Source organism: Cydia strobilella, chromosome 19 (genome assembly GCF_947568885.1).
Source record: "Cydia strobilella chromosome 19, ilCydStro3.1, whole genome shotgun sequence".
Classification (NCBI taxonomy): Eukaryota; Metazoa; Arthropoda; class Insecta; order Lepidoptera; family Tortricidae; genus Cydia; species Cydia strobilella.
The window spans coordinates 8359165-8382727 of record NC_086059.1 but is presented as its reverse complement, the minus strand read 5'-3'; the positions used below and the strand labels follow the sequence as shown (position 1 = coordinate 8382727).

Below are 23563 nucleotides of genomic sequence, written 5' to 3'. Positions count from 1 at the left end.
TTGTGAATAAATGATAATTCAAGTCAATAACTAAATTACGAATTATTTTAAACTGAGCCTAGAATCCGCAGCCCTGGTACAAAGGTGCCCATAACGCTAGCCGCTCTGCCACATTGACTACCCAACCTTTATTTCCTAGAACTGGCCGGAGTGAGGGAGCAGGAGCTCTCTTCCATAAGCTCTACCCGGCTTCCTAATAAACATATTGGTCTCTTAACACCAACACAGTAAAAAAAATTACTTGCTAATTTTATTACAAGCTTTTATTTAACTTGCCCTGTTAGTATGTATAAGCACAGTCTATAAAACAATAGTCATTCGACGAAGCGTCTATACAGGGCAATCCTGCGGGGTGCGAGGGGTGGGTTGCGCGCAGTCGCGCACCCGAGCTGCATACATCGTCGCCATTGTTAGTAGCTCGGTACTACTTACAGGGCTAGCTTGTCTTATGACCTGTCACATTATTTTGGGCAGTTGTGTAACAGTCTGTTACAACCCTACTGTGTTATTGTGCGGTGTCGGCATTTACGCAAACCTCAAAGGCCTCGGTCCACTGTTACTTTTTACACTGTGGTAGGTATAACTATGTTGGTTTATTAGTTAGCGAGTGTGGGTCAAATCTTGGAAGCTAAATTTGATCCACTTCCCGATTTCCGATTGAGCTGAAAATTTGCAAAGTCGGGTGACAATGCAATATTATGGTACCATAGAGCTGATCTGATGATGGAGACAGGAGGTCTGTGATAAAACAACGCAACCTAATTGTGTTTGGGGTTTTTAGAATTGTCTGGATGAGTATTAGTTGCCTCAGTTGCCTGTGGCAAGAAAAGTACAGTCAGCGATAAAAGCTTTTGTTTTATTACCACGTCGGTGGCGAACAAGCATACGGTTCGCCTGATGATAAGCAGTCACCGTAGCCTATGGGCACCTGCAACACCAGAGATATTACATGCGCGTTGCCGACCCTTTAAAAACCTGTACACTCCTTTTTTGAAGAAGCCCATGTGCCCATACTGTAGCCCCTCGGTACCAAAAGTTATTTTTTTGCCAAAAACTTACTTATATTAACTTCACTATTAGCTACACGGCACATGCCATGATAAAAACAGGTGACGTCCTTCCAAAATTAGGTTTGTGCGTAAATAAAATGGACCTCATTAAGGAGATAACGATGACGCTAATAAATTACGACGAACCATTATGATATCGGCAAACGAGTGCAGAAAAGTTGGTTTATATTTAGAAATCCGAAGGCGGATTTATGCCTCGTTAAATTCCAATGTCTTCGTAGTGTATGTATTTTCCACAGCATGATCTTTTGCGGACTGAATTAGTCTAAAGCATAAGCATATTCAGTAGAAAAACTTGTGCCGCACACTGGTGGAATCCCGCCTTTAAGGCCTGTTTACTGTTTACACGTCGTTTAAGCCTTCATTTCATATGACACGCCTTATAATGCGTCCCTGTCTCAGTTACTGAATTAAGAAATGTGGTGTGAAACGCTTTAGTGATACGTGCGAATTCAGACATTTACTACTAAACGCAAGTAGCAAGCACACAAACGCAGGTAGCTTTGCAGCGACAAAGTATAACAGTGCCACTATAAAGTACTATAAACTTGAAGTTTGTGGTGGCGATTTTACGCGAGCTTTCACCTTTTCATGTCGGTAAAAAAGAAAAAATTGTCAAACAACTAAATGCGTATTGTAATGAAACAAAATAATAGAGAGGAGAGAATTTATTACGTTTAAGATCAAATAAATACATACATGATTACACGGTTAAATGAACGCTATATTTTCGGAAAATAATTCATAATTTAAAACAAAAGTCGTCTTAACTTAAAATATACTTCATTTTCCAACCAATTTTAATTCTAGGAATGATTTAATACTTTGATCTAATCACATTCTACAGAAGCCGTAATGAAACTACTCTAAAATCATATAATTGGAAATTATTTAAATACGGCCAAAACTTATATTAGTGGTCCAAAAACGGAATTATAATATCAGACAAATGCATAACTTATAAAATGCAATAAATATCATAAGTACTATATTTTAGCACCGCAGTACCTTTAGAGATTTTATAAACCATATAAACATCAACTTAAAACTTACAATCTAAAACGGTTAATTGTCTTATAACAATTTTTAGTTTGGCAATATATAAAAATCTAAAAAATATACTCGTTAGGTATAAAGGTTGGATTGACAAGTAAATTTAACAGCACTTATTAAATATTGTTTATCTGAATTCACTTCGTGGAAAAATGTTATTGCGGACACTGACTAAAATGTCGTTGAAGCTTATTAACCAACTTTATTATAAGTTGATGACAATACTATAGGCAGGGGTGCGAAACTCCTAGCTTCGGGCAAACTCGGCCTCGTTCGGCTCAGCATTGCTCCGAGCAATTATTAGGGTTGGCACAACTTGACGTCTCTTTGCGTGCACGACCACAGATAAGATAATGACCTGAATTTTGACAACCCTAAATAGCCAAAAGGGATAGTGCCATATATTAGAAAGGGACATCATGATTCGACCCTGAACCGCTGTCAAATTTCGGTTTTGTAGGAAGTTTCCTTTCTGTACGGTAGTACTATTATTTATTCCGTGCTATAGGTATCTTTTGGCAGAGATATTTATGTCAGTCAAAACAATTCTAATGTCAACAGAAATCATTACAGAAACCAAAATTAACGTTTCTTCAAGAGACGTTTTATTGTCTTCATTATTTGCCATTATTATTCAAGGTAACTTATTAACTGTATAGCTTTAGGCGTCAACGTCATGTTTATACATGAGTTATGATATGAGTTAAATAAATATCGCACACAGAATCAGGAGCAGTGTCATATAAACTTGCGGTCTTAGTACAGTCAATCAAAGTTATCCTTAGAATGTTATTAAATTCTATTAAATGTAAACCGTATTACTTGGGAACCCAACCTTAGCCATACAAAGCTAATAGCAATTATTTTACAAGTACATAATATAAAAGTACTTTTTGTAATGCCCTCAGATGCTAAAAATTGTCGGCATTTTTGTTCCTTCCACAAGTGCCAAGGTTCCTTGGTCATCTTAGCACTAATTGGGTACTTAAATTAAACCAGATATAACATATTATAATTATTTTAAACGGATCACTCTCGTAATATTTGATTTAAAATAAATATAATATTTGAGTCTCACGGGAGTTTTATAGTTAGAACCAGATATAACACTTGTAAAATAGTACCCCTCAGCTTTATAAAACCGCCGTTGTCTCCCTTACTGCTCGTCCTTATCCTTAGCGCCATGCTTGAGGATACGCGTGAACTCCACATAGTCGAAGAGCCCGCCGCGGATGGGCGCCTCCCGCAGCATCTCATCGACGTCGTCATCGGTGAAGCGGTCGCCCATCGTGGTTAAGAGCTCCCGGAGGCGCTCCTCGTTTATCACGCCGTTGTTCTCTTCGTCGAAGCAGCTGGGGGGTTGGGTTGGTTATAATAGGGAATATTACGCGAAACTCTGCGTAGGGGATGCCAATACCACAATCCATCACAATCTTGAGGGTCTACCGCGAAACAAGACAATCGAAATTTCGTTATCTAACCTCTCACTTGCATATTCGAGCGATAGAGGCAGATAACTAAATTTCGATTTTCACGTTTCCCGGTAGGCCCTTTGTAAACAAACCGCCTTGATGCATCCATGTCATATTTTATTATCTATGAAAACTTGTTTCATACGTTTTGAACAACCGTAACTGCCGTATAACATACTTAAGGGGACCTACAGCGACATCTTTAACACTTTGGAATTAAGAAATGACAAAATATTATTTATTTAAGTAGGTACGTCCTTCTTACTGGTAGCGCTTGGTCCGCGAATTGCAAGCATGACTAATAGGAGGAAATAGTACATTGTGCAACAAGGGGGGGGGGGGTAAGTGAAATATTGTAAACGAGAGTGTATAGATTCACGAAAGCCGCAGGCGCAGACGCTAGTCGCGTTGTTTTGAGGCCCTTGGATCATCTGTTATGTCATATAACTATGTGCAATGTGCATAATTGATCTTACTAAATGTCTTGTGCCCTCTTAACTTAACACACTCGACGAGTGGCATGGGAAGTAGCGAGGGAAGTAGGCAGAGATGTAGTGTGGTCACGTTACTCGTCATGCCGCACGTAATTCCCACCGCTCCCTATTTTCTCGGTTTTTTGGCGCGAGTCAAAGGACCGGCAATACCAGCACGGGAATTGCGCGAGTAGAGCAGTGTGTGGCCAGAGCGGGCAACATCGCGGCAGCGCGAGGAGCAGCTTGAGAAGCATATTGTGGCACTTGTGGCAGGCCTATATTATCCCCCAAGTGATAAATACAACTCACCCAAAAGCGTTCTTAATGACGTCCTCAGGATCCGTGCCCTGCAGACGTTCGCCGAACAACGTCAGGAACATGGTGAAGTTGATGGGGCCCGGAGCCTCGTTCATCATGCCTTCCAAGTAGTCTTCCGTTGGGTTTTTACCTGTACAAAAAATAACTTAGTTATACCAATAGATGGATACAAGCCAAGGAACAAAATATAACAAGATGTTAGAAAAGGAATACATATTCGGCCTATAAATTATATACAATTTATAGATTGTAACATCCCACAATAAAAAAGGAAAAAATATTAACATTCAAATTCAGCCTTTTAATCAGACATACTATTTTACTTGCACAGAATTATAGTATTAAAATAAACCTTATCTACACCCTACCTGATAACTATTCTAATGTAATGAGAAGAATGGTTGCCATTTAAACTATAATGCAACACACTTTAAAAGAATCTTACCAAGAGAAGCGAGCATGTCATGCAAGTCATCCTTGTCAACAAATCCGTCTCGGTTCTGGTCGATCATGTTGAATGCCTCCTTGAACTCAGCTATCTGCGCCTGGTCGAACATGGCGAAGACATTGGAAGTGGCGCGCTGGGCACGCTTCTTGTTTGTGCCACGACGGCCGGCGGTCTTACGGGACGACATTCTGATAATCTGGTATGTGAAAAGTGTCACTATTAAAATAATAGTGAGTGAAACCGTACTGATCTAAATATTTTAAAAGTATGGTACTTAACATATAAGTGTCCAGACAGTTGAAATTATGAACATAGTACTATCCAGATGATGCACAAAACAGACTTAAAAACTTTAATAAGGGTGGTATTCCATTTGTCCAAGATCTTTGTCCAATGTGTGCCTCTCACATTTTGCTTAAAAAAATGACACAATGCACATTGGACAAAGATCTTGGACAAATGGAACACCATCCTAAGATGCGAAGTATGAAACAGTTATGTAAATCTAACAGGAGATTCCTTTATGTTTCTAAAATAGTAGATTGTTAAAAGTATTATAGTCATAAAAAATCTACTGTCCATACAACTCTACTGTTAAGAGAATAAAGCCTTTGCAGATTTATATGCTACAGCATAGCTTTTGCTGGTGTTTTGAAGACAGTAACAGACGTTTCAAAAATAGCCAGAATGGCATTCTAATGGTCTATACTAAAGAAAACTTGGTATATTATATCAGTAAATCTATCTCCATTGGAACAATACATTTAATTTGAATTAGTACTTCCTCGTATGATTACCTGCAAGATACGTCGACGCAGGACGCGAGAAGATGAGACAATGTGAATACTGGACAAAACACCTCGGTGACGAGTTTATAAATAAAATCTAATGAAGCCCACACCGTGTCACTCACCTATCGTCACCTCAAGTAACGAGAAAGTGACTCATGTAGAGAATATTGCACAGACTTCGCGTTCACATCAAAAATGTAGGCCACGCAGTGTCAAATACGGCTAAAATCAAGGATGACCATACATGGAGGTGTGTTTCATTTGAGCCCACCTGGTTTTTATGTGATCTTATAAATGATTATAATTAACTAAAATACTCACATGATATGTTATTTACACTTTATTAAGGATGAATAGCCGTTTTTAACGGAAATTAAGCAGGAAAACAAAATTTTGTTGAACCAAGCAAAGTGACTAATCACTTAATGTTGCCTGTTTAAAAAAAAAAGTCACTATGACAGTATGACATGACAAATGTGTATTTTTTGGTATCGTAAAGCTTTCTTTACAACTTGCGCGAAATGCGCGATACAAACAAAGAGTAAGCGGTTCGGGGCGGTTAAATTTATCGCATATCCGACCGCGTTCCGTCAGTGTCGTTCAGAAACGAGAAATGTATTTTACATGGAAAAATCACTTTTACGTAATGAAAAGAAAACGAAACGATAGTTGTCAAAATTAGACGGATAATCGGCTGCAAGAATAAAATTAATTATGACTTCTTATCCAATTCCAAAATAAAAACAAACTGCTCATAGTCTCCCAGGAATTTCTAAATTGTAACTAGTGTTATTTTTGATGTTGTTATATGTTTGTAAAAATATTTGCTGGTATAAAGTTATAATATTATGTTTGGATTTTCATGTTTTTACAGATGCTTAGACAAAATAAAACAAGATTAGTCAAAAACGTCGTGAGAACGTTGCACACCTCGTCCGTGGCTTATGCTAACCATTATGAGGTCCTAGGAGTCACACCAAGGTCTACACAGAATGATATAAAGTCAGCATATTACAAATTGTCAAAATTATATCACCCGGACAGATCAAGCGTAAGTTAATGAAGGTTGAAGGCCACATCTTCAACATTTTAAGGTCTAATGAGGCTTTAAATATGTATTAACTATTAATGTTTCATATTTTAAGCCTGAGGCAAGTGTTAAATGATTTCAGTCAAATTACTAACAAAAGTAAACTTGGTGATTGATTTACTGATTCATTTTTTTATAAAATTTTTATCATGATTCCAGGACGATGTATCAGCTAAGAAATTTAGAGCAATATCAGAAGCTTATGAAGTATTAGGAAATGTAAAATTGAAGAAAATGTATGACAAGGGTATGTATTCAAAAGACTATGTTCCACTGAGTACTAATTAATAACCTGCATTATTCATACGCATTCTAATATAATAAATTGAAAAGTAACTATCCATCTCCGTCTGTCTGTTGCCTCTTCACGCTTAAACCTGAACTGACCCAATTTATATGACATTTGGTATGGAGATAATTTGAAGACCGGTAAAGAACATAAAATAAATAAATAAAAAATAAAAAAGCCTTTAATTTCTGGGTAATAAAACATCTAAAAATTTAAACTTAATTTGTATAATGTTGAAAAATTACTCCAGAACCCTCCTAAGAGGTATAGGCTTCTTCCAGATACTTCCATTTTTTTCGGTCTTGGTCCTCCCCCTCGGTAAAGAACATAGGATAATTTTTATCAATCATCATCCTATCACACAGACGAAGTCGCGGGAAGAAGCTAGTACTTATATTGTCCTATATATGTATAACAAATAATCAGAGTTCAGGGAAATATTAAATTGATATTAAGTAATTTATAATGATAGACTAAGCGTCGTTTTTGGTGTAAGCGGTAATTTTTTTATTACAAACACGTTAGTAAAATTTATATTCATAAATAAAGTAACAGATGATTTCCTAGCTAAGGTACAACTAACAATTTTACATTTTATGTTTTTTTTTTTCACTCGGTTTTCCCATTGCCTTTATTTGTATAGTAGCATGTGAAACATGTGTATCTTTTTACATAACAGTGTTGGCCAAACGTTAATTGCAATTAACCAATAACCAGTACAAATTGAACCGTAAACCATAACGGACGGTTACAGTTTACGGTTCAATTTGTACTCGTTAATTGCATTAACGTTTCGTCCAACACTGTTACATAACATGTGTCTTTTTTCCTCAGGTCTATTGACGCGAGAGAGTCCCCACAGTCACACGGACTACCGCCCCGAGCCGGAACCAACAGACCCTACCCTCAAGTTCTACAAGTCCCGAGCTTCAAGACACATCACTCCTACCATGGATGGGAAAGTACCTGTAGTGTATTGAAATATGAGGGTACCCCTACAAAACCAGTCTGGATTTGTCAGGTACGTAAGCACATGTGCTCTCCCGAATTTCGGTGATAATATCGCGATATAATAGTGGCGACGAGGCAAATCGGTAGTAAAAGCGTGTATTAGACTGTGTTAGTGACTTTTTGTGAAGTTGTAAGTGCAAAGTGCAAAAAAATGGGTATTAAATTTGGTGAATTTGATATGGGTCATGGCTGCTGGGAAAACTACATTACAAGGTTTGAATTCTGTTTAAGTGCAAATGATATTGTGGATGACGTCAAGAAGAAGGCGAATTTGTTGGCGGTGTGTGGCTCTCAACTATTTGACTTAATAGTTTCTTTGTCATCTCCGATAAGTATAGGGGACATAACCTATAAACAAATTTTGATATTTTTGAAGGCTCATTTCCACCCCACACCTAATGAGATTGTAGAATCTTTTAAGTTTCACTCAAGAAATCAAGAAGAGGGGGAGAAGGTTAGAGATTATGTGGCAAATTTAAGGAAAATGAGTATTCATTGCAATTTTACAGACTTAGACCGAACTTTACGAGATCGGTTGGTATGTGGTATTAGGAGCAAAGAGGTTCAAAGGAAATTGTTACAATGTGAGAAGCTGACATTTACTCAAGCAACTGAGATAGCATTTTCACATGAGAGTGCCACATTTGATTCCAGTATTATTGTAGTGCCAGGACCATCTAAACCAAATGTGGAGGTAGATGAACCCATGGAAGTAAACAAAATCACTAACAAAAAGGTTGACAAACAGAATAAACCATGCTTCAGGTGTGGTAGGCAACACAGAGGAGAGTGCAGATTCCGTTGGAGTAGATGTAATGCGTGTGGCAGAACTGGCCACATTGAGGCAGTCTGTCTTACAAAAAATAAACAGGATGATGGACATAAATCAAATTGTAATGGATTATATGCAAATGTAAACAATGTTAGAGAAAATAAAGTTGACCCCATTATGGTAAAGGTGTCAATTGAGGGGTCTATTATTGACATGGAAGTTGATACGGGATGTGCATTTACTCTAATTTCTGAAGTGACAGCCAGACTCATTTGGAAAGGGAAATTACCTGTATTAGAGGAAGATGATATTGCATTGACTACATGGACAGATAGCCAATTAAGAATATTGGGGAAAATTCAAGTGCAAGCTTCTTTTAAGGGTTTACAAAATAATCTTATAATGTATATAGCCAGAGGTAACGGACCCAGCCTCTTAGGGCGAAATTGGTTTCAGCCATTCGGAATACGGGTTCAAGGAGTCATGCATCTGAAAATAAACAGCGAGGAAATTAAAGGGCTCCTACAGACATATAGCGATGTTTTTCAGGAAGGTTTGGGAAAGTATAAAGGCCCATTAGTGAAGATTACACCGAGAGAAGGAGCGGTGCCCAAGTTTTTGAAAAGTAGACCCATTCCTTTTGCTTTGAGGGAAAGAGTAATTAAGGAAATAGACAGACTAGTAGAGGAAGGAGTTTTGGAGCCAATTGCACACTCCGAGTGGGCTACCCCTATAGTACCAGTTCTGAAACCGAATGGTAATGTAAGGCTTTGTGGTGACTATAGGTCTACAGTAAATATGGTGACCGACACTGATACATATCCTCTGCCTACTCTAGATGAGGCTTTCACAGCCATACAGGGTGGCACGATTTTCAGCAAAATTGATTTGGAAAGGGCATACACTCAAGTTAGTGTGGACGAGGCAACAGCACAGCTATTAACAATAAATACACCGAAAGGCCTTTATAAAATGAAACGTCTAGCTTTTGGGGTTAAAGCGTGTCCAGGCATCTTTCAAAGACTAATGTCTTCCTTGCTTACAGGAATAAGGGGGATAGCTGTGTTACTAGATGATATTGTTATAAGTGGCACAGATGTTGCTGAGCATAACTCCAGGTTAGAAATGGTCTTAAAGAAATTACAAGAAGCTGGCCTAAGGGTAAACAAGGAAAAGTGTAATTTTGCAGTAAGAAGTGTGAAATTTTTAGGATTCCTCATTGATGAATGTGGTATACATCCTTGTGAAGATAAAATACATGCAATTGAGGGTACACCGGCCCCAAGTAATGTAAAAGAGCTCCAAGCTTTCTTAGGATTGCTTAATTTTTATGATCGGTTTTTACCACACAAAGCTAATATTGCTGAACCGCTGTATAAGTTGTTAAATAAAGATGTGAAATGGCAGTGGACTATACAGCATCAGAAGGCATTTGAAAAGTTGCGCAAGATGTTGTCGAGTACTGACACTCTAGTCCATTACGATGTGAATAAAGAGATAAGGATGTCTTGTGATGCGTCACAATTTGGCTTGGGCGCTGTTTTGGAACACGTGATGAAAGATGGATCTGTCAGACCGGTTATGTTTGCTTCAAGGACCATGAATGTTCATGAGAGGAATTATGGTCAGATAGACAAAGAGGCAGCAGCTATAGTATTTGGTCTTAAGAAATTCCACCAGTTTATTAGTGGCCGGAAGATTACGATCAGAACCGATCATAAACCGTTATTGGGGTTGTTTGAACCTAAAAAACCCATTCCTAATGTCATATCTCCGAGAATGCTTCGCTGGGCCTTGCTGTTGAACTCCTATGATTACTCCATACAATATGTGGAAGGTAAAAAACTAGGAAACGCTGATGCTTTAAGCAGGTGGCCGTCCCGTGACCAGTCGTCGGAAGAAGAATACTTAGGAGTCCTGCTTATAGAAGAAACTCCGACAGACCTGGAACTGTCAGCAAATGAAGTGGCTAAACTAACAGTTAAAGATAATACACTGAGCAAAATATTATACTGGATTCGGAACGGGTGGCCTAGCAAAGTGGATGTAGAATATAAAGTGTACTGGCAGAAACGAAATGAGATGTCAGAGTATAAAAATTGTGTTTTGTGGGGTAATCGGGTAATTATACCAGTCAAAATGAGACCATATATCCTACAAGAATTACACTCCAATCATGACGGAATAGTAATAACAAAAGCCTTAGCCCGAAGTTATTTTTGGTGGCCGGCCATAGACAAAGAAATTGAGAATTTGGTTAAAAGATGCGAAACCTGTGCTGAAAACAGGAATATGCCTTCCCAAGTGAGCCATAAGTGGATAAGACCGGAGAAGGCTTGGTCACGGTTGCATGTTGATTATGCGGGCCCATTTCAAGGTAAAACATTTCTCATACTGATCGATGCTTATTCAAAATGGCCTGAAGTTAAGATTGTTCCGGATATGAGTTCATTGACATTAATAAATGTATTAAGGGATATATTTGCAGAACAAGGGTTACCAGACACCTTGGTCAGTGATAATGGCAGAAGTTTTATTTCAGATCACTTTAAAGAATTCCTATCAACAAATGGGATAAGACAAGTGTTGACACCACCTTACCATCCGGCGTCTAATGGACAGGCCGAGAGGACGGTTCAAACAGTTAAAAATAAATTGAGGAAACAGTCGACACTCCCATGGCACGTTAAATTACCTACAATACTTTATGGGTTACGTACTACACCAAATAGTACTAGCGACAAATCACCGGCGGAACTTTTGAATAATAGACGTTTCAGAACAAAGTTTGACCACTTAAATCCTCTCACTTTTAAGAATCAAGAGAAAGTGGAAGTATGCGAGGAGAATGAAAACACTGAAGTACGTTCATTTCAAACGGGACAGACAGTGTATTTCCGGAATTACAGTTCAGGACCACGCTGGTTGAAAGGAGTCATAGAGAAGAGACAAGGCATTTGTAGGTATATAATAAGATGGAATGGGAAGCTGATGAAAAGACATATTAATCAGATACAAGGTCATGGGGGAGAGGCGAGAGATATCCGCCAGAATACATCGGAAGATACTGGTCGTGAAGTTTTACAGGACACGGAGGTGAATAAAACATGTGAAGATAGTGATGAGGATATTAATGTAAAAGTAAATGCTACTCCACCGGCCTCACAGTGGGCTGATATCATAGGGGTTTCTGGGCCTCAGGATTATACGTTTAACCAGAGCCAACAACGCATACCGCCAACCAACAAACGAACAAGATCACCTTCATCACCACAAAACATGGAAGCCAAGAGATTAGCCCTAGATGCCTATGAGAGTCTGTCAGAGTCTGATTATGAACAGACTGAAGATTCAAACCAAGACTTGTAGACGATGAACGATGATAGTTTTAGTATAAATATATATGATAGAGTGTAAGGACCTTGTAACAGACAATTGAATAGTATTAGTGAATTACCAATGAACAGTGAAACTTAGTGTTAGTGAACTATCAGTGATTAGTGAAACTTAGTTTTAGTGAACTATCTCGAGGGGAAGGCATGTAGTGTATTGAAATATGAGGGTACCCCTACAAAACCAGTCTGGATTTGTCAGGTACGTAAGCACATGTGCTCTCCCGAATTTCGGTGATAATATCGCGATATAATAGTACCCATTTACGACTTTGATGCCTGGTATGTGCCTTACTTTCGAATTTAGTGTTGGCTAAGACCTCACGTCTGAAGACTATATCTTTGAGGCTTGTGGGAATATCTTTGTTAAAGTGAAGCTCGAGTCCTTAGCAGAAAATATTGAAAATGTGACAACATCAGATTCATATCCATTGTGAATTTCTCTAGTGAATTCTTATGACCTTGTTAAAGTTTGGCTGCAACAGCACTGAAAGTAAAACTGGTCCAGAATAGGTGTTTCTGGCTCCTCTACACGATGGCCCAGCGTAGGCCAGTCCAAGTGACGCAGCTATATGGTGGAATGAGATAGCAATATCACTTGCTCCCTCTGACGCATAAATGTGTCCCTTTGACTGGCCTATGTGCTGGGCCATCGTGTAGAGGAACCATTAAATTTTTCTCCTCCAATGTTGAGATTATTAGCCGGGTCCGAGCCGAGATTAAGAGCAAGCATACGCGCGAGGCAATTTACTCGCGCACAAAACGGCCAATGTAGACTTGCCTCGCGGGCGCCGCCTCGGCTGAAGCACGTCTACACTGGCCGTTTTGTGCGCGAGGAAATTGCCTCGCGCGTATGGTCGCTCTTTGTGGACCCGGCTATTAAGCATCCAAATGATTTAATTTCAGGTCAAAAAACCATTATGGAGATGTTTTCAAAAAATCACAATTTGATAAAGAAGTGTTGAGGAAGAAACGAGAGAAACAAATGGATGCAGTGCATTCCAACCGTCAAGAGGCAACTATTTATGTTCTATTTGCACTCACAGGGCTCTTCTTCGCACTGGTGCTCCACGGGAAGTCAGAATATGATGTGGACAGGACGCGCAAAACAGAAACTATACAAAGTAGCACCTTGGACAAAACTGAGTCTTCATAGTAAAATTTTATTTTATTGGCAGTTTATACGGATATAAAGTATCTATAATATGGAATAAATCATTTTTCACTTCTAATGCTCTTATAGGTTGCGTGGAACAGTGTAGGCTGCATAAAACAAGACCCTATTGCCTTAGCAATAGAGACTACTGCCACAATAAGTGACAACCGCCTGTACAGTCAGTATCAAAAGTAGGGATCAAACTATACGCGTCAAAAGTATCTACTGTTCTCTAACAGCTTAACAAAAAGAGATAGATGTCTCTTTATGTAGAACAATTAGACTGAAAGAGATTCTTTCTAACGCAAACTGAAAATATTTATCTCCATTTGGAAAAGTATTCCAATGTGGCAGATACTTTTGGCGCGTTGTTTCATATGCTACTATTGTTGCTGAATGTACCACTGCGACTGCGCCTCTCCACACAAGACAAGACCATTTTATGAGAGTTCACTAACACGCCATGTCATTTTTCCTCGCAATCAAGTGTAGGTAATTTATTTCATATTTCTGTAGTGTAGTCAAACAATTTTTAGTCCAAATTTTAGCACTAATTTTCATATTTTTGATTGTTATTGTTTGTTTCAATTTAATGATAAAAATGCTTTGTATATATTGTACATATCTACAATAACTTTAAATAACATGTGATACGTCATACCAACGCGTGTAAAGGTTGGCCCGTTGCCTAAATCATGTGAGGAGTTGTAAATGACTAGAAAATAAAATATTTATTTACAGTTGATGATTACTTTTATTGAAAACTATCTCTATAAAATGAGCTATAATTTTAACTAAATATAACCTTTCATAATAATTTTAATTACATACAACAGAGTTGTATGATTTTATTGACAGACAAAATTAAAGCTGTAGGCATCTAAACTTATTAACATTACCTAATTCTACTTTTGCTATCATTTATGCATAAGATACTTTGTAAAACTACATTATCTCATAGTATCTAAAAGTTCTATTTCTTGAATAAATCACATATTCACTATGTAAGCACCAACATGTAGTGTACTTAAAAACAGAGTTTAAAATCTTTTACCTTTAAAAGTTATCAATCTTACAGCTGTTTATTATGGTAAAGAACTGCCTCTATAGCTAAGGACGATATTTCAAATAGTATTTAGAACAAATGCTTCAGAAATCAGAAATGGTTTCCATACATTCCTGGCATAGGCATGTTGAGAGGCCCCATAGGATATGGCACACTGGGAGCACTCTGGCCGGGTCCATAATTAGGATAAGGTAAGTATGGCTTTGAGAATCCATTACCACAGGAATTCCTGCTGCCTGTTCTGATCAGTTCACCCATTTTCTCTGCTTTAAATTTTCTGAGATGCATTTGCTTGCGGACAGGTTCAAAGGCCTCTAAGAACTGCTCTCCGTCGTATTTTTTTCCTGATAGATAGTCCTGTGCTATTTCCTCAGACTTTTCCTCGGATTCAGCAGCACTTGTCTGAAGCAGTGCTTGTGTTGTGTCAAGTGAGATTCCAGCTGATTTTGATTCTGAAAAATATGAAAAGTATTTGTGAACCTAACCATACGTTTTGTTTTAAAAGAAATTGTATGTACAGTCTGCAAAACTATAAGCTTAGCACCCCTGCATACAAAAATGTATGAGCAGTGCGTAACAGTGCAACAGTATGTGGACGTGCGCCTGTCGTGAACGCTACGCACTCGTGCACTGAGTTAACCTTTTAGACTCCAATGACCGATATATACACAACATAGACCTACATGCATATGCATAAAGTTCAATTTCAGTTTTGACACTTCGGTGACGTGGCTTTTGTGTTTTGACACGGCATCGAACAGGTTAAACCGTAAAATTAAATTAATATTGACTGGTACTTACTGTACTCTTCTAGCAGTTCCTGTATACGACTGCAGATAGCCTCTCCCTCCTCAGAGCGCTCCTGCACCGCTGCTTTGAGCTCCTGCAGCTGCGGCTCCATTTTCAGGTTGAACTCCGCTAGGGACCGGTTGCTAGCTATTATCATCTCCTTTTCAGTTTCCCAGTCTTTTACCTGAAATAAATGTATATAAATGTTAATGCTAGGGTATATTAATACCCTATTAAAACTCCTTCCTTTAATTCAATATGTCATTGTGTCTAATTTGGTCAAACTTCAGCTGTTCTGTATAGAGCAAAGAAATTCATTCTCAAGTAAAATGCAAAAAGTAAACGTAATAATTTGGTCAGTACCCTTAACAGACCTTAACATACATAGACAAGAGGTTAATCAACTTTTAAATCAAACTGATTTTGTAACGCAACAGAGGTTTTACAGCATTCATCTCTTTAAATTAACCATTAGCCGAGTCCACACAGCAAGACAAAACGGCCTAAAAATGTAGATACAACACGCGCGCCTCGGCACGACTACACTGGCGCGAGGAATTTGCCTCGCGCGTATGCTCGCTTTGTGTGGACGCGGCTATTGACAAACAATAATAATTGTTACATCAGTGATCACTGATCAGTGCTTATGGCTGTTAGAAAATTTTAACTCATCAACTTTGACGAATTTTTTATTCTAAGCATAAACAATGTCTTCAAATAAGCATAATTTGTAATGGTTGACCTCAATTATCAGTTGTGAAAGAGCCTCTATTATTAACGACCTACTAGAAACAAACACTGACTCATCATCTCATCAAGGAAGTAACTAAACAATTTATAGTAGTTTATTAAACTTCCTCACCTGTTTTACATCTTTAAGCACAGAATCAAATTTAGAGTCGTCGTTTAATATTTCTTTCAATTCATCGGAATTGAGATGAGAAAGCAAACCCATTGCCGAAGTGTAATCTGGTTGAATCATTTTTGCTTGTTTTTTGATAGCTAGTCAACAAGTAAATGCAGCCTTAATCTAAACTGTTATTGAATTTACGGAAACCTTGTGACTTTGATGCAATACACATAACTAAAAAAGATAAATATGAAGTTAAACAATAAATCAGATACGATGAAAAGAATCTCGTTCTTCCCTTTGTCACTTGACAGATATTGATGGTTGATGGAAGTACAGCTACTGTCAAAAATTGTTATCATTTGTTGCCTGTATGTTGGCTATTCTTTAAGCGAACTCCAAACAACGCGGCGTGAAGCGGCGAACGAGTGTGGAGGGACTTTGAAAAAAATGTGTATAATAGTACCTTATACTCAATTATACTACTCTTTACTCACAAGGGCCCTCCACACTCATGCGCGAATCGCGGCTTCGCCTACATACACACCTAGAAATTTGAGTCCGGATTATACGGATAAGACGGAATTTTGGATGGATCAGGGAAAGGTAAAGTATAATAAATTAAAGTTTTATATTATGACGGACGTGATCCGGTAATAGGAATGAATATAATACTTTAAATATATCTGGAGAGGAATCATTATTGTATCGATTCGCGCATGAGTGTGGAGGGCCCTATAGCTTTATATAGTCTGGCAAACCATTTCCGTCAGTAGGAAAAAACGGAAAATTTGAATTTCGCGCCTTTTTCTACTGACAAAGTTGTTTGACAGACTATATCAGCTTCACTGTGACGTGACGTCATGACGTGTGACTGACTGTCAAACTGACGTGTAAATATGCGAGTCGCGAAACCAATGTAATTTATCATTAATAATACAAAAATGTGTCGAAAAGTACCATAATAAATGTTAAAATTAGAGCTATCCCAATGATGCTCAGTTATTTTTAGTATACTGTATTTATTTGGAAGGTACTTTTCCTACATTCTAGTCAGAAATGTTCCTGTTGGGCTCAACTTTCGGGTTTGATAGTTTCGACAATTTTTACGTGCAATTTTTGGCTGAGACTATATTGTATCTTAGAAGTTTTGCGTTGTATATAAGTTTATGGGTTTTGGGGTATCTGCTAGTGTGTTGTGTGGTGTATCGGCGGTACGCACGACGGCTACCGACGCGGTCTCGGGGGGCGCTTCGAGCGAAAAGAGTGTTGATCGTGGTAGCACACCCAGATGACGAGTGCATGTTCTTCGGCCCTACAATATTTAGATTGTGCGAACAGGATGCAGACGTGTATTTGCTCTGTCTCTCTAATGGTAAATATCTCTAACAATACATCTCTTTCTAAATTCAATACAAATGCCACAATAAACAATACCTTAAATTATGACTACAACTTAAAGAATAGATGAAAATATCACACTGCTAAGGATGGTATTCCATTTGTCCAATATCAGCGTCTCACATTTTGCTTAATGAGAGAGTGAGACGCAATGCATAAGGACATTGGACAATAATACATAATAGACTAGGACAGTTGATATAGCTCTTTTAATATTCTTTACAGGCAACAATGAAGGCAAGGGAAATATACGCAGTAAAGAGCTATGGCTTGCATGTTCGGAGCTTGGAGTACCCGATCGGAACATATGCCTCGTTACAGATACACGACTCCCAGACAACCCAAAGGTGCAGTGGCCCGTGGCCGTCATTGCCAAGCTGATACAGCATCAATTGGAGGCTCTGGACATTGACACTCTAGTGTCATTTGATAGGGGTGGGGTTTCCTCACACACAAACCACTCGGCAGTATTTTATGCTATAGCTTATATGTTTGTTGAGAAACTTTTGCCTGCAAGTAAGTTATTTCTGTATTATTTACAGTTAACATAACTCTAGTCTATGTTCCCCAATTAGCTTCCAACAGATTTCACATGGCTGGATATTTACGGCACAATTCTGACCCTTTCTGGTTTGTTCTATTTTCTGGTTGTGGTGGTTGTTTATTCTTAGCATTATTATGCCTAGACCTCCACTTATAATAAATCTGGAACAGCTTTGCTCGGAAAACATATAAAAACTCAAAAATGCGCATTTCCCCAGAGATAAGACCTAGCTAGATCAATTTTTTTTCCCCTGAAAACACCCCCATATAGCAAATTCCATCGAAATTGTTAAAGCCATTTCCGAGATCCCGAAAATATATATACAAGAATCAGTTGTTTAAAGGTATAAGATATGCTAAGCACATTAAGTTTGTGACTTAGTGGAACAATGTTTTATGGTATCATTGTTTATAAATTAAAGTTTTTCTTTTTTTCAGAGTGCACAGTTTACACATTAGACACTGTAAATATATTAAGAAAATACTGGGGCTTCTTAGATCTTCCACTAAGCTTTGTTTTGTCTTCTAAAAGGTAAGGGAGTCCAATAATTGAGCATTCCTCCTGTGTACTCAGACTTCTACCATATACCATTGCTTGAAATAGATACGTATGCATTCAATGTTTGAGCTTTTCAAATGGTTATAAGTGGACGTAAAACTTAAAACATGCACATTTGTATCAATATATTTATATCGAAATAGTGAAATACATGAATACACAGATATACCAACTTTAAAACAAGAGGTAAACGAATACTGCATAAAGTACAAGGAAAGACTTGAAAACCACTGTAACGAATTAGCAAGAAACCTGTTAAACAAACAAGACTACATACCGAGGCTAAAAAGATGGCATATTCTAGGGCTAGACCAGAGACAACAAGCCCCCAAGTAAACTGGTGATGGTGCTCAGTGGAACACCACCCTAAATAGAAACCCAAAAAAAACAATAAATCATCTCTTCTAGCCATAAGGCTAGAACAGCCGATTGCAGATTTAAGTAGAAAAAAAAACATATCAAAGATTCTACTCTATAAGTAGTAGTCAAGATCAACTCAAAAACATCTTTTAAACTTGCTATACTGAACACTATGTTTATCAATATTTCTTACACTACTAAATCTTGTAAAATTTTAAAGTCGTGAAAGAAATCCAGTTTTTTTTTTCTCTTAATGGACTTGAGGGTGGTGTTGCCCGTAGCCAACGTCATGTAGAAGGTTAACGTCATGTAATAACGAGAAAAGGAATAAAGGAAATTCGGAATTTGGAATACCAATAAAGTAGTCAGGTCAGGTATACAATGAATAAAAAAATACGTGTTAAAAAAAACTATTCATTTATATTATTACGCAAGATGAAGTTAGCTAAGATATTATAATAATCAGGATTAATAAGTAAGTAAGGGATGAAATCCTGATTAGAATTTGCATACAAAATGTAAGAAATACGCACGGGCGCACGGTGTAGCACTCACCCTTCGCACTTAACTACACTGGAGCAGGCGGGAAGAAGGCACTGCAGTGTGACAAAACCTTTAGTTTCTTACCTCAAAGTTCCTCAGACTAGTAAACTTAATGTAATTGTGTTTCAGATACTTCCTCCGCTGGACGGAGTCCCGACGCGTAGTCCGCGCCATGAAGCAACACCGATCACAGATGGTGTGGTTCCGGCACCTGTATGTTATGTTCTCTCGTTACATGATCATCAACACGCTACGCCGTATCAGCCTGGCCGATATAGAGCTTGAATTAGAAGTTGATGATTGAAGCAACTCACAACTGGTTCATAACTTGGTACAATTGTATAGGTACTCGTAAAGTTGGTACCCATACCCATAACACTAACCACCCCTAACATGAAGTCACGTGAGCGACAGAAGCCTACAATGCTTATATTATTGGCTTTAGTTTGTCGATTTACTACCTTTATTTATTATGAGTGATTATTACAGCGGTAAGTACAGAAATTATTTTGTTCAAAAGGAAAGAAAAGGGAAAAAATCAAATTAAAAAGAAAACATTTCTTAGCTATTCCCAGTGGTAATACCTAGGACGCGTCGCCGCGTCAACGTCGTGTCGCTGTGTCAATTTCGAACCCGACTGCAGAACGGGTAACGCTATAATATATGCAGTTGGTTCTGAGTGAGAGTGAGAAAGGCAATACTGATGTGCGGTCCTAACTGAATGGTTTTTAATAGATAAACATAGAAACCAGTCGTGTCCGCGACGTGTCGTCTGCAGTCGCGACACGTCGCTGGGTTCGAAATTGTATCCTTAACAACACGCTATCTATCAAAAACGTTACTAGATGGCGCTAGCACTTCCACAGATTGCTTCCTTGTAGTTCTAGTCATCTCTGGTTCTCTGCTTTCGAAAACTTTTTATACATTTTGTTATGGATATGGATTTATATTTAAGTATGTAGAGAAAGGTAGATACTTTTGAAGCGTAGTCTGATCCGCTACTTTTGATGCTGTATGTATTACTGAAAATGTTGTTCAAGTTCTAAGGATAGTAAGGATTATGGTCAATTGAAGTCTGCCGCCTGTTGTTACTAAGTTATTCTATTACCTATTATGAAATATTTTAAAAAATAAAGTTGTGTTATATAAATAAAATTTAACTTGCAAGTCTTTAATTGCATTGCCGAAAGCAAGGCTATCCGAAGCTTGTCAAACTTTGAAATGTATTACTTGGCATTATATTAAATCAACTAGTGTTTTTAAAATTTTGGTGAACATCTTTAAAATGAAAAAAATATATGTTGGAATTGCCATATAAAAATGTCAAATAGATTTATTACTAGGTATATAAATAAATGTAATGTTCAAAATGGAAGTAATGTTGGTTAAATGTCTTTAGATATAAGATACATGTGAAATGGTAATAGGGTAGTTGACATTTTTTTAATGGTATCAGTCGATCAGGTTTGTTTTGAGGATCAAATGTTTGGATATTGATTAATGATTATGTTACAAATGATGGTCAAAGTCTGGCATCGCCACTTTACTGAGCAAAACGCTCTTACACAAATGGCAACACATCGTGACGTCACTGTGTCACTGCTTAAAAGCCGTTTCGATGTATGGAAAACAAGGAAATTGCGATTTTTTCGGTGAAATGTTGCGTTTATGTATATTGTTGTTATATTTTTTTTTTTTATAAAATGTAAGGAATCTAATAGTATCGTTATTTTTTTCCTATTTGAAAATTAAAAAAAGTTTCCAATTTATTGTGATGAATTGCTCATTTTCTATCAAATTCAACATGTGTCAACTACCTTATTAATCTAATAATGATTGTTGTCGTTGTTGTTGAAGAACGGCAGATGATGTATACCTATCTTTAGGCTTCTACAGACGTAGCAACAAATGGCATGCGATTTTCGATAATTGTCGGCTAAGTAGAAGCAATGAATTCAATCGATCGATCAAATGCCACAATGTATTGCAAATCGTATGCGATTATCGGTGACGTTTGCAGAGGCCATTAAAATGAAGGCCTCTCCACTTTGGTTTTACGATTTGAATAAATCCACTTAAGTAATCATTGCGCTAGTTTCCGTCCATGCTCTAGTTTTCGTCCACTTGAGGGATGAGCAAATAATATATTTCATTTTTAAATTTCCTGCTTGCGAAATATCATTTTTATGTAGATAGATATATTGTTTAGACATTAAGGACTGCAATAAGTCCAAATTTGTGCAGCAACGTGGGTTTATATTAAAATTTCGTAAAGTGGACGAAAACTAGCGCAATAACCTTATATACGTTTAAAGTGTGAACGTAAACATATTTTCGGAGGAGCTTTTCTTTTTAATTGGTTTATAATAAAATCTTGTTTGAATCAAGTATATTCAAAGTTTATAAAGTTCACTATGGTGTTATGAAGGCATTTTTATCCTCACATTTTGACTCAATTGCTAGCTGTCTAGGCTATAATACCTATTCAGTGTGAATAATACTTTTATTATTGAGAACTCTTTAGCTTAAAGAAAATCTGCAACAGCATTTCGTTGATTTTTTATATTTAAAAAAATGTTTTGCCTACTGCATTTCAATAATAAAAGACCAAACGATCATATTCTTTTATTCAAACATATTTTTAATGAACTGCTCAGGAAATCACTGGGTAATTACTAATTAGTATTAGTACTACATTTTACTTAGAGGAGGTCCTAATTACAATGGAAACAATCCATAACTGGTTAAATTATTTTTATTTTTGTTGGCCTCAAAATATCCATTTTACAACAAATGTTATATTAATTACATAATACAATACTTGCTTCAATGCGAGAACTCTTCAAAACTTTTAATAATTAGCTAAACATTTAAAAATTGACAATTTAGCGCTCTACGTACGTACTGCAGAAGTTCCGAGCACCTAATCACAGACAACTAGAAACACTGATGATCCACCCAATCGATTATTTATTATTTTACAGCACATGTGGTGCTACTTTACCGCACTAGTGCGATAATTAGCACATTACGTAATTGTACAACGTTTTACAGTACACAATTATGGCCCTTAAAATTTTCCACATACGCACGTTTAGTTTATTTATTTAGGTTTGCCAACAGGTGCAATACAAAAAATACTTATAAATGACGAGTTATAAAATAAGATTGCTTGAGTATTCACCCAATTACAGACAAACACGGCATGCATGTAACAGAAATGTTGCTTAGGCCAGGATTACACTCGTAAGTTTTACTTACGTAAGTAGGGACAAAGCTATTTGCTAGAATGAGATAACGATATTCATATCTCATTCTGTAGTATAGCTGTGTCCCTACTTACGTAAGTAAAACTTACGAGTGTAATCCTGGCCTTACATATGTTTTTTTTTATCCTAATGTACTAAATATAAATCAAAGTAATGTAATAGGGCGGTAAATTAGCACCATATGTACTGTAAATTATATTATCGGTCACGAGAAGCACCCGTCTCTTTCTATCAAACGCTGTCGGAACGAGACGAATAGATTATCGCGTGTCAAAATTGCAACTCGGCCATCCTGACCGCACAATGCGCCCCTGCCATAATTGGAACCACTATACGATAAGCGTAACTAAATAAAAATGTATTAGATAAACATGCATTATTTCATTTAAATATTATGTCTAGCACATGATGAATCGTTTATATATAGGCGTTCAAAAAATAAACAGATTATTTCAAGTGTACTTATTTTATTTGGTAACTGCAACAACTAAGTTATAACAATTTGAAAGAAGCAAAGTAGGACTTGACGAATAATAATGAATGGGTTAAAATTTTTGGTATAGCTAGAGGAAAATGCGAAATATTCGCGAGAGTAGCCCGTAAGAGTTGGTCCTAGTATCTACCCTACCAAATATTGTCATGGATTAATAGGGAAGTACTTAAATTTTCTTACACATAAAAATCTTCTCTTATCGTTATGAGGAACAGAGGGCCTACCACGTGGAACGTGGTTCGCAATAGACCCTCTAAATTGTGCTCATCTCCTTGGTCGACACATTAAGTACATGTTGAAATTTAAAGTCAAAATAACATAGAAACACAAAAGCTCTATACGACACTAAAAGCGG

General features: G+C 37.3%; 4 protein-coding genes across 5 annotated transcripts; 2 read left to right on the top strand and 2 right to left on the bottom strand.

The window, feature by feature from the left end:
* Nucleotides 1-1834: 1834 nt before the first annotated feature.
* LOC134750284 (myosin regulatory light chain sqh) lies at nucleotides 1835-6084 on the bottom strand. The gene is made up of 4 exons (XM_063685445.1): nucleotides 5947-6084; nucleotides 4832-5030; nucleotides 4378-4516; nucleotides 1835-3475 (listed from the first exon to the last, which is right to left on the bottom strand). Exons 2-4 carry the CDS (start codon nucleotides 5019-5021, stop codon nucleotides 3280-3282), a joined length of 525 nt encoding a protein of 174 aa, XP_063541515.1. The 5' UTR covers nucleotides 5022-5030; nucleotides 5947-6084; the 3' UTR covers nucleotides 1835-3279.
* A 172-nt stretch (nucleotides 6085-6256) lies between these two features.
* LOC134750089 (dnaJ homolog subfamily C member 30, mitochondrial-like) lies at nucleotides 6257-14078 on the top strand. 2 transcript variants are annotated; one of them, XM_063685182.1, is made up of 6 exons: nucleotides 6257-6404; nucleotides 6500-6676; nucleotides 6875-6962; nucleotides 7839-7970; nucleotides 12440-12461; nucleotides 13086-14078. In XM_063685182.1, exons 2-6 carry the CDS (start codon nucleotides 6500-6502, stop codon nucleotides 13333-13335), a joined length of 669 nt encoding a protein of 222 aa, XP_063541252.1. In that variant the 5' UTR covers nucleotides 6257-6404; the 3' UTR covers nucleotides 13336-14078. The 2 variants fall into 2 exon arrangements, 1 of the variants encoding a protein (XP_063541252.1); XR_010128542.1 differs by lacking the exons at nucleotides 6257-6404; nucleotides 6500-6676; nucleotides 6875-6962; nucleotides 7839-7970; nucleotides 12440-12461 and adding an exon at nucleotides 8033-12381 and having other exon boundaries at nucleotides 13086-13223.
* Nucleotides 14079-14390: 312 nt separating this feature from the next.
* Nucleotides 14391-16349, bottom strand: LOC134750091 (vacuolar protein sorting-associated protein 37B). Its single transcript, XM_063685183.1, has 3 exons — nucleotides 16053-16349; nucleotides 15203-15374; nucleotides 14391-14853 (listed from the first exon to the last, which is right to left on the bottom strand). The coding sequence occupies exons 1-3, from the start codon at nucleotides 16170-16172 to the stop codon at nucleotides 14492-14494; spliced, it is 654 nt and encodes a 217-aa protein (XP_063541253.1). The 5' UTR covers nucleotides 16173-16349; the 3' UTR covers nucleotides 14391-14491.
* Nucleotides 16350-16921: 572 nt separating this feature from the next.
* LOC134750008 (N-acetylglucosaminyl-phosphatidylinositol de-N-acetylase) lies at nucleotides 16922-22649 on the top strand. Its single transcript, XM_063685064.1, has 4 exons — nucleotides 16922-17415; nucleotides 17667-17957; nucleotides 18423-18516; nucleotides 19576-22649. Exons 1-4 carry the CDS (start codon nucleotides 17100-17102, stop codon nucleotides 19748-19750), a joined length of 876 nt encoding a protein of 291 aa, XP_063541134.1. The 5' UTR covers nucleotides 16922-17099; the 3' UTR covers nucleotides 19751-22649.
* Nucleotides 22650-23563: the final 914 nt, after the last annotated feature.

What these genes read in the sequence shown, in the direction of transcription:
- LOC134750284 (XM_063685445.1), bottom strand. Translation starts at nt 5,021, where the DNA reads ATGTCGTCCCGTAAGACCGCCGGCCGTCGTGGCACAAACAAGAAGCGT. An exon ending in TGACATGCTCGCTTCTCTTG is followed by an intron (nt 4,517 to 4,831) that starts GTAAGATTCTTT and finishes TTTTTTGTACAG; the next exon opens with GTAAAAACCCAACGGAAGAC. An exon ending in GTCATTAAGAACGCTTTTGG is followed by an intron (nt 3,476 to 4,377) that starts GTGAGTTGTATT and finishes CCAACCCCCCAG; the next exon opens with CTGCTTCGACGAAGAGAACA.
- LOC134750089 (XM_063685182.1), top strand. Translation starts at nt 6,500, where the DNA reads ATGCTTAGACAAAATAAAACAAGATTAGTCAAAAACGTCGTGAGAACG. An exon ending in GAAGAAAATGTATGACAAGG is followed by an intron (nt 6,963 to 7,838) that starts GTATGTATTCAA and finishes TTTTTTCCTCAG; the next exon opens with GTCTATTGACGCGAGAGAGT. An exon ending in TACCATGGATGGGAAAGTAC is followed by an intron (nt 7,971 to 12,439) that starts CTGTAGTGTATT and finishes ATATAATAGTAC; the next exon opens with CCATTTACGACTTTGATGCC.
- LOC134750008 (XM_063685064.1), top strand. Translation starts at nt 17,100, where the DNA reads ATGTTCCTGTTGGGCTCAACTTTCGGGTTTGATAGTTTCGACAATTTT. An exon ending in TTTGCTCTGTCTCTCTAATG is followed by an intron (nt 17,416 to 17,666) that starts GTAAATATCTCT and finishes TATTCTTTACAG; the next exon opens with GCAACAATGAAGGCAAGGGA. An exon ending in TTTGTTTTGTCTTCTAAAAG is followed by an intron (nt 18,517 to 19,575) that starts GTAAGGGAGTCC and finishes ATTGTGTTTCAG; the next exon opens with ATACTTCCTCCGCTGGACGG.
- LOC134750091 (XM_063685183.1), bottom strand. Translation starts at nt 16,172, where the DNA reads ATGATTCAACCAGATTACACTTCGGCAATGGGTTTGCTTTCTCATCTC. An exon ending in TGCTTAAAGATGTAAAACAG is followed by an intron (nt 15,375 to 16,052) that starts GTGAGGAAGTTT and finishes CATTTATTTCAG; the next exon opens with GTAAAAGACTGGGAAACTGA. An exon ending in GGAACTGCTAGAAGAGTACA is followed by an intron (nt 14,854 to 15,202) that starts GTAAGTACCAGT and finishes CATATTTTTCAG; the next exon opens with AATCAAAATCAGCTGGAATC.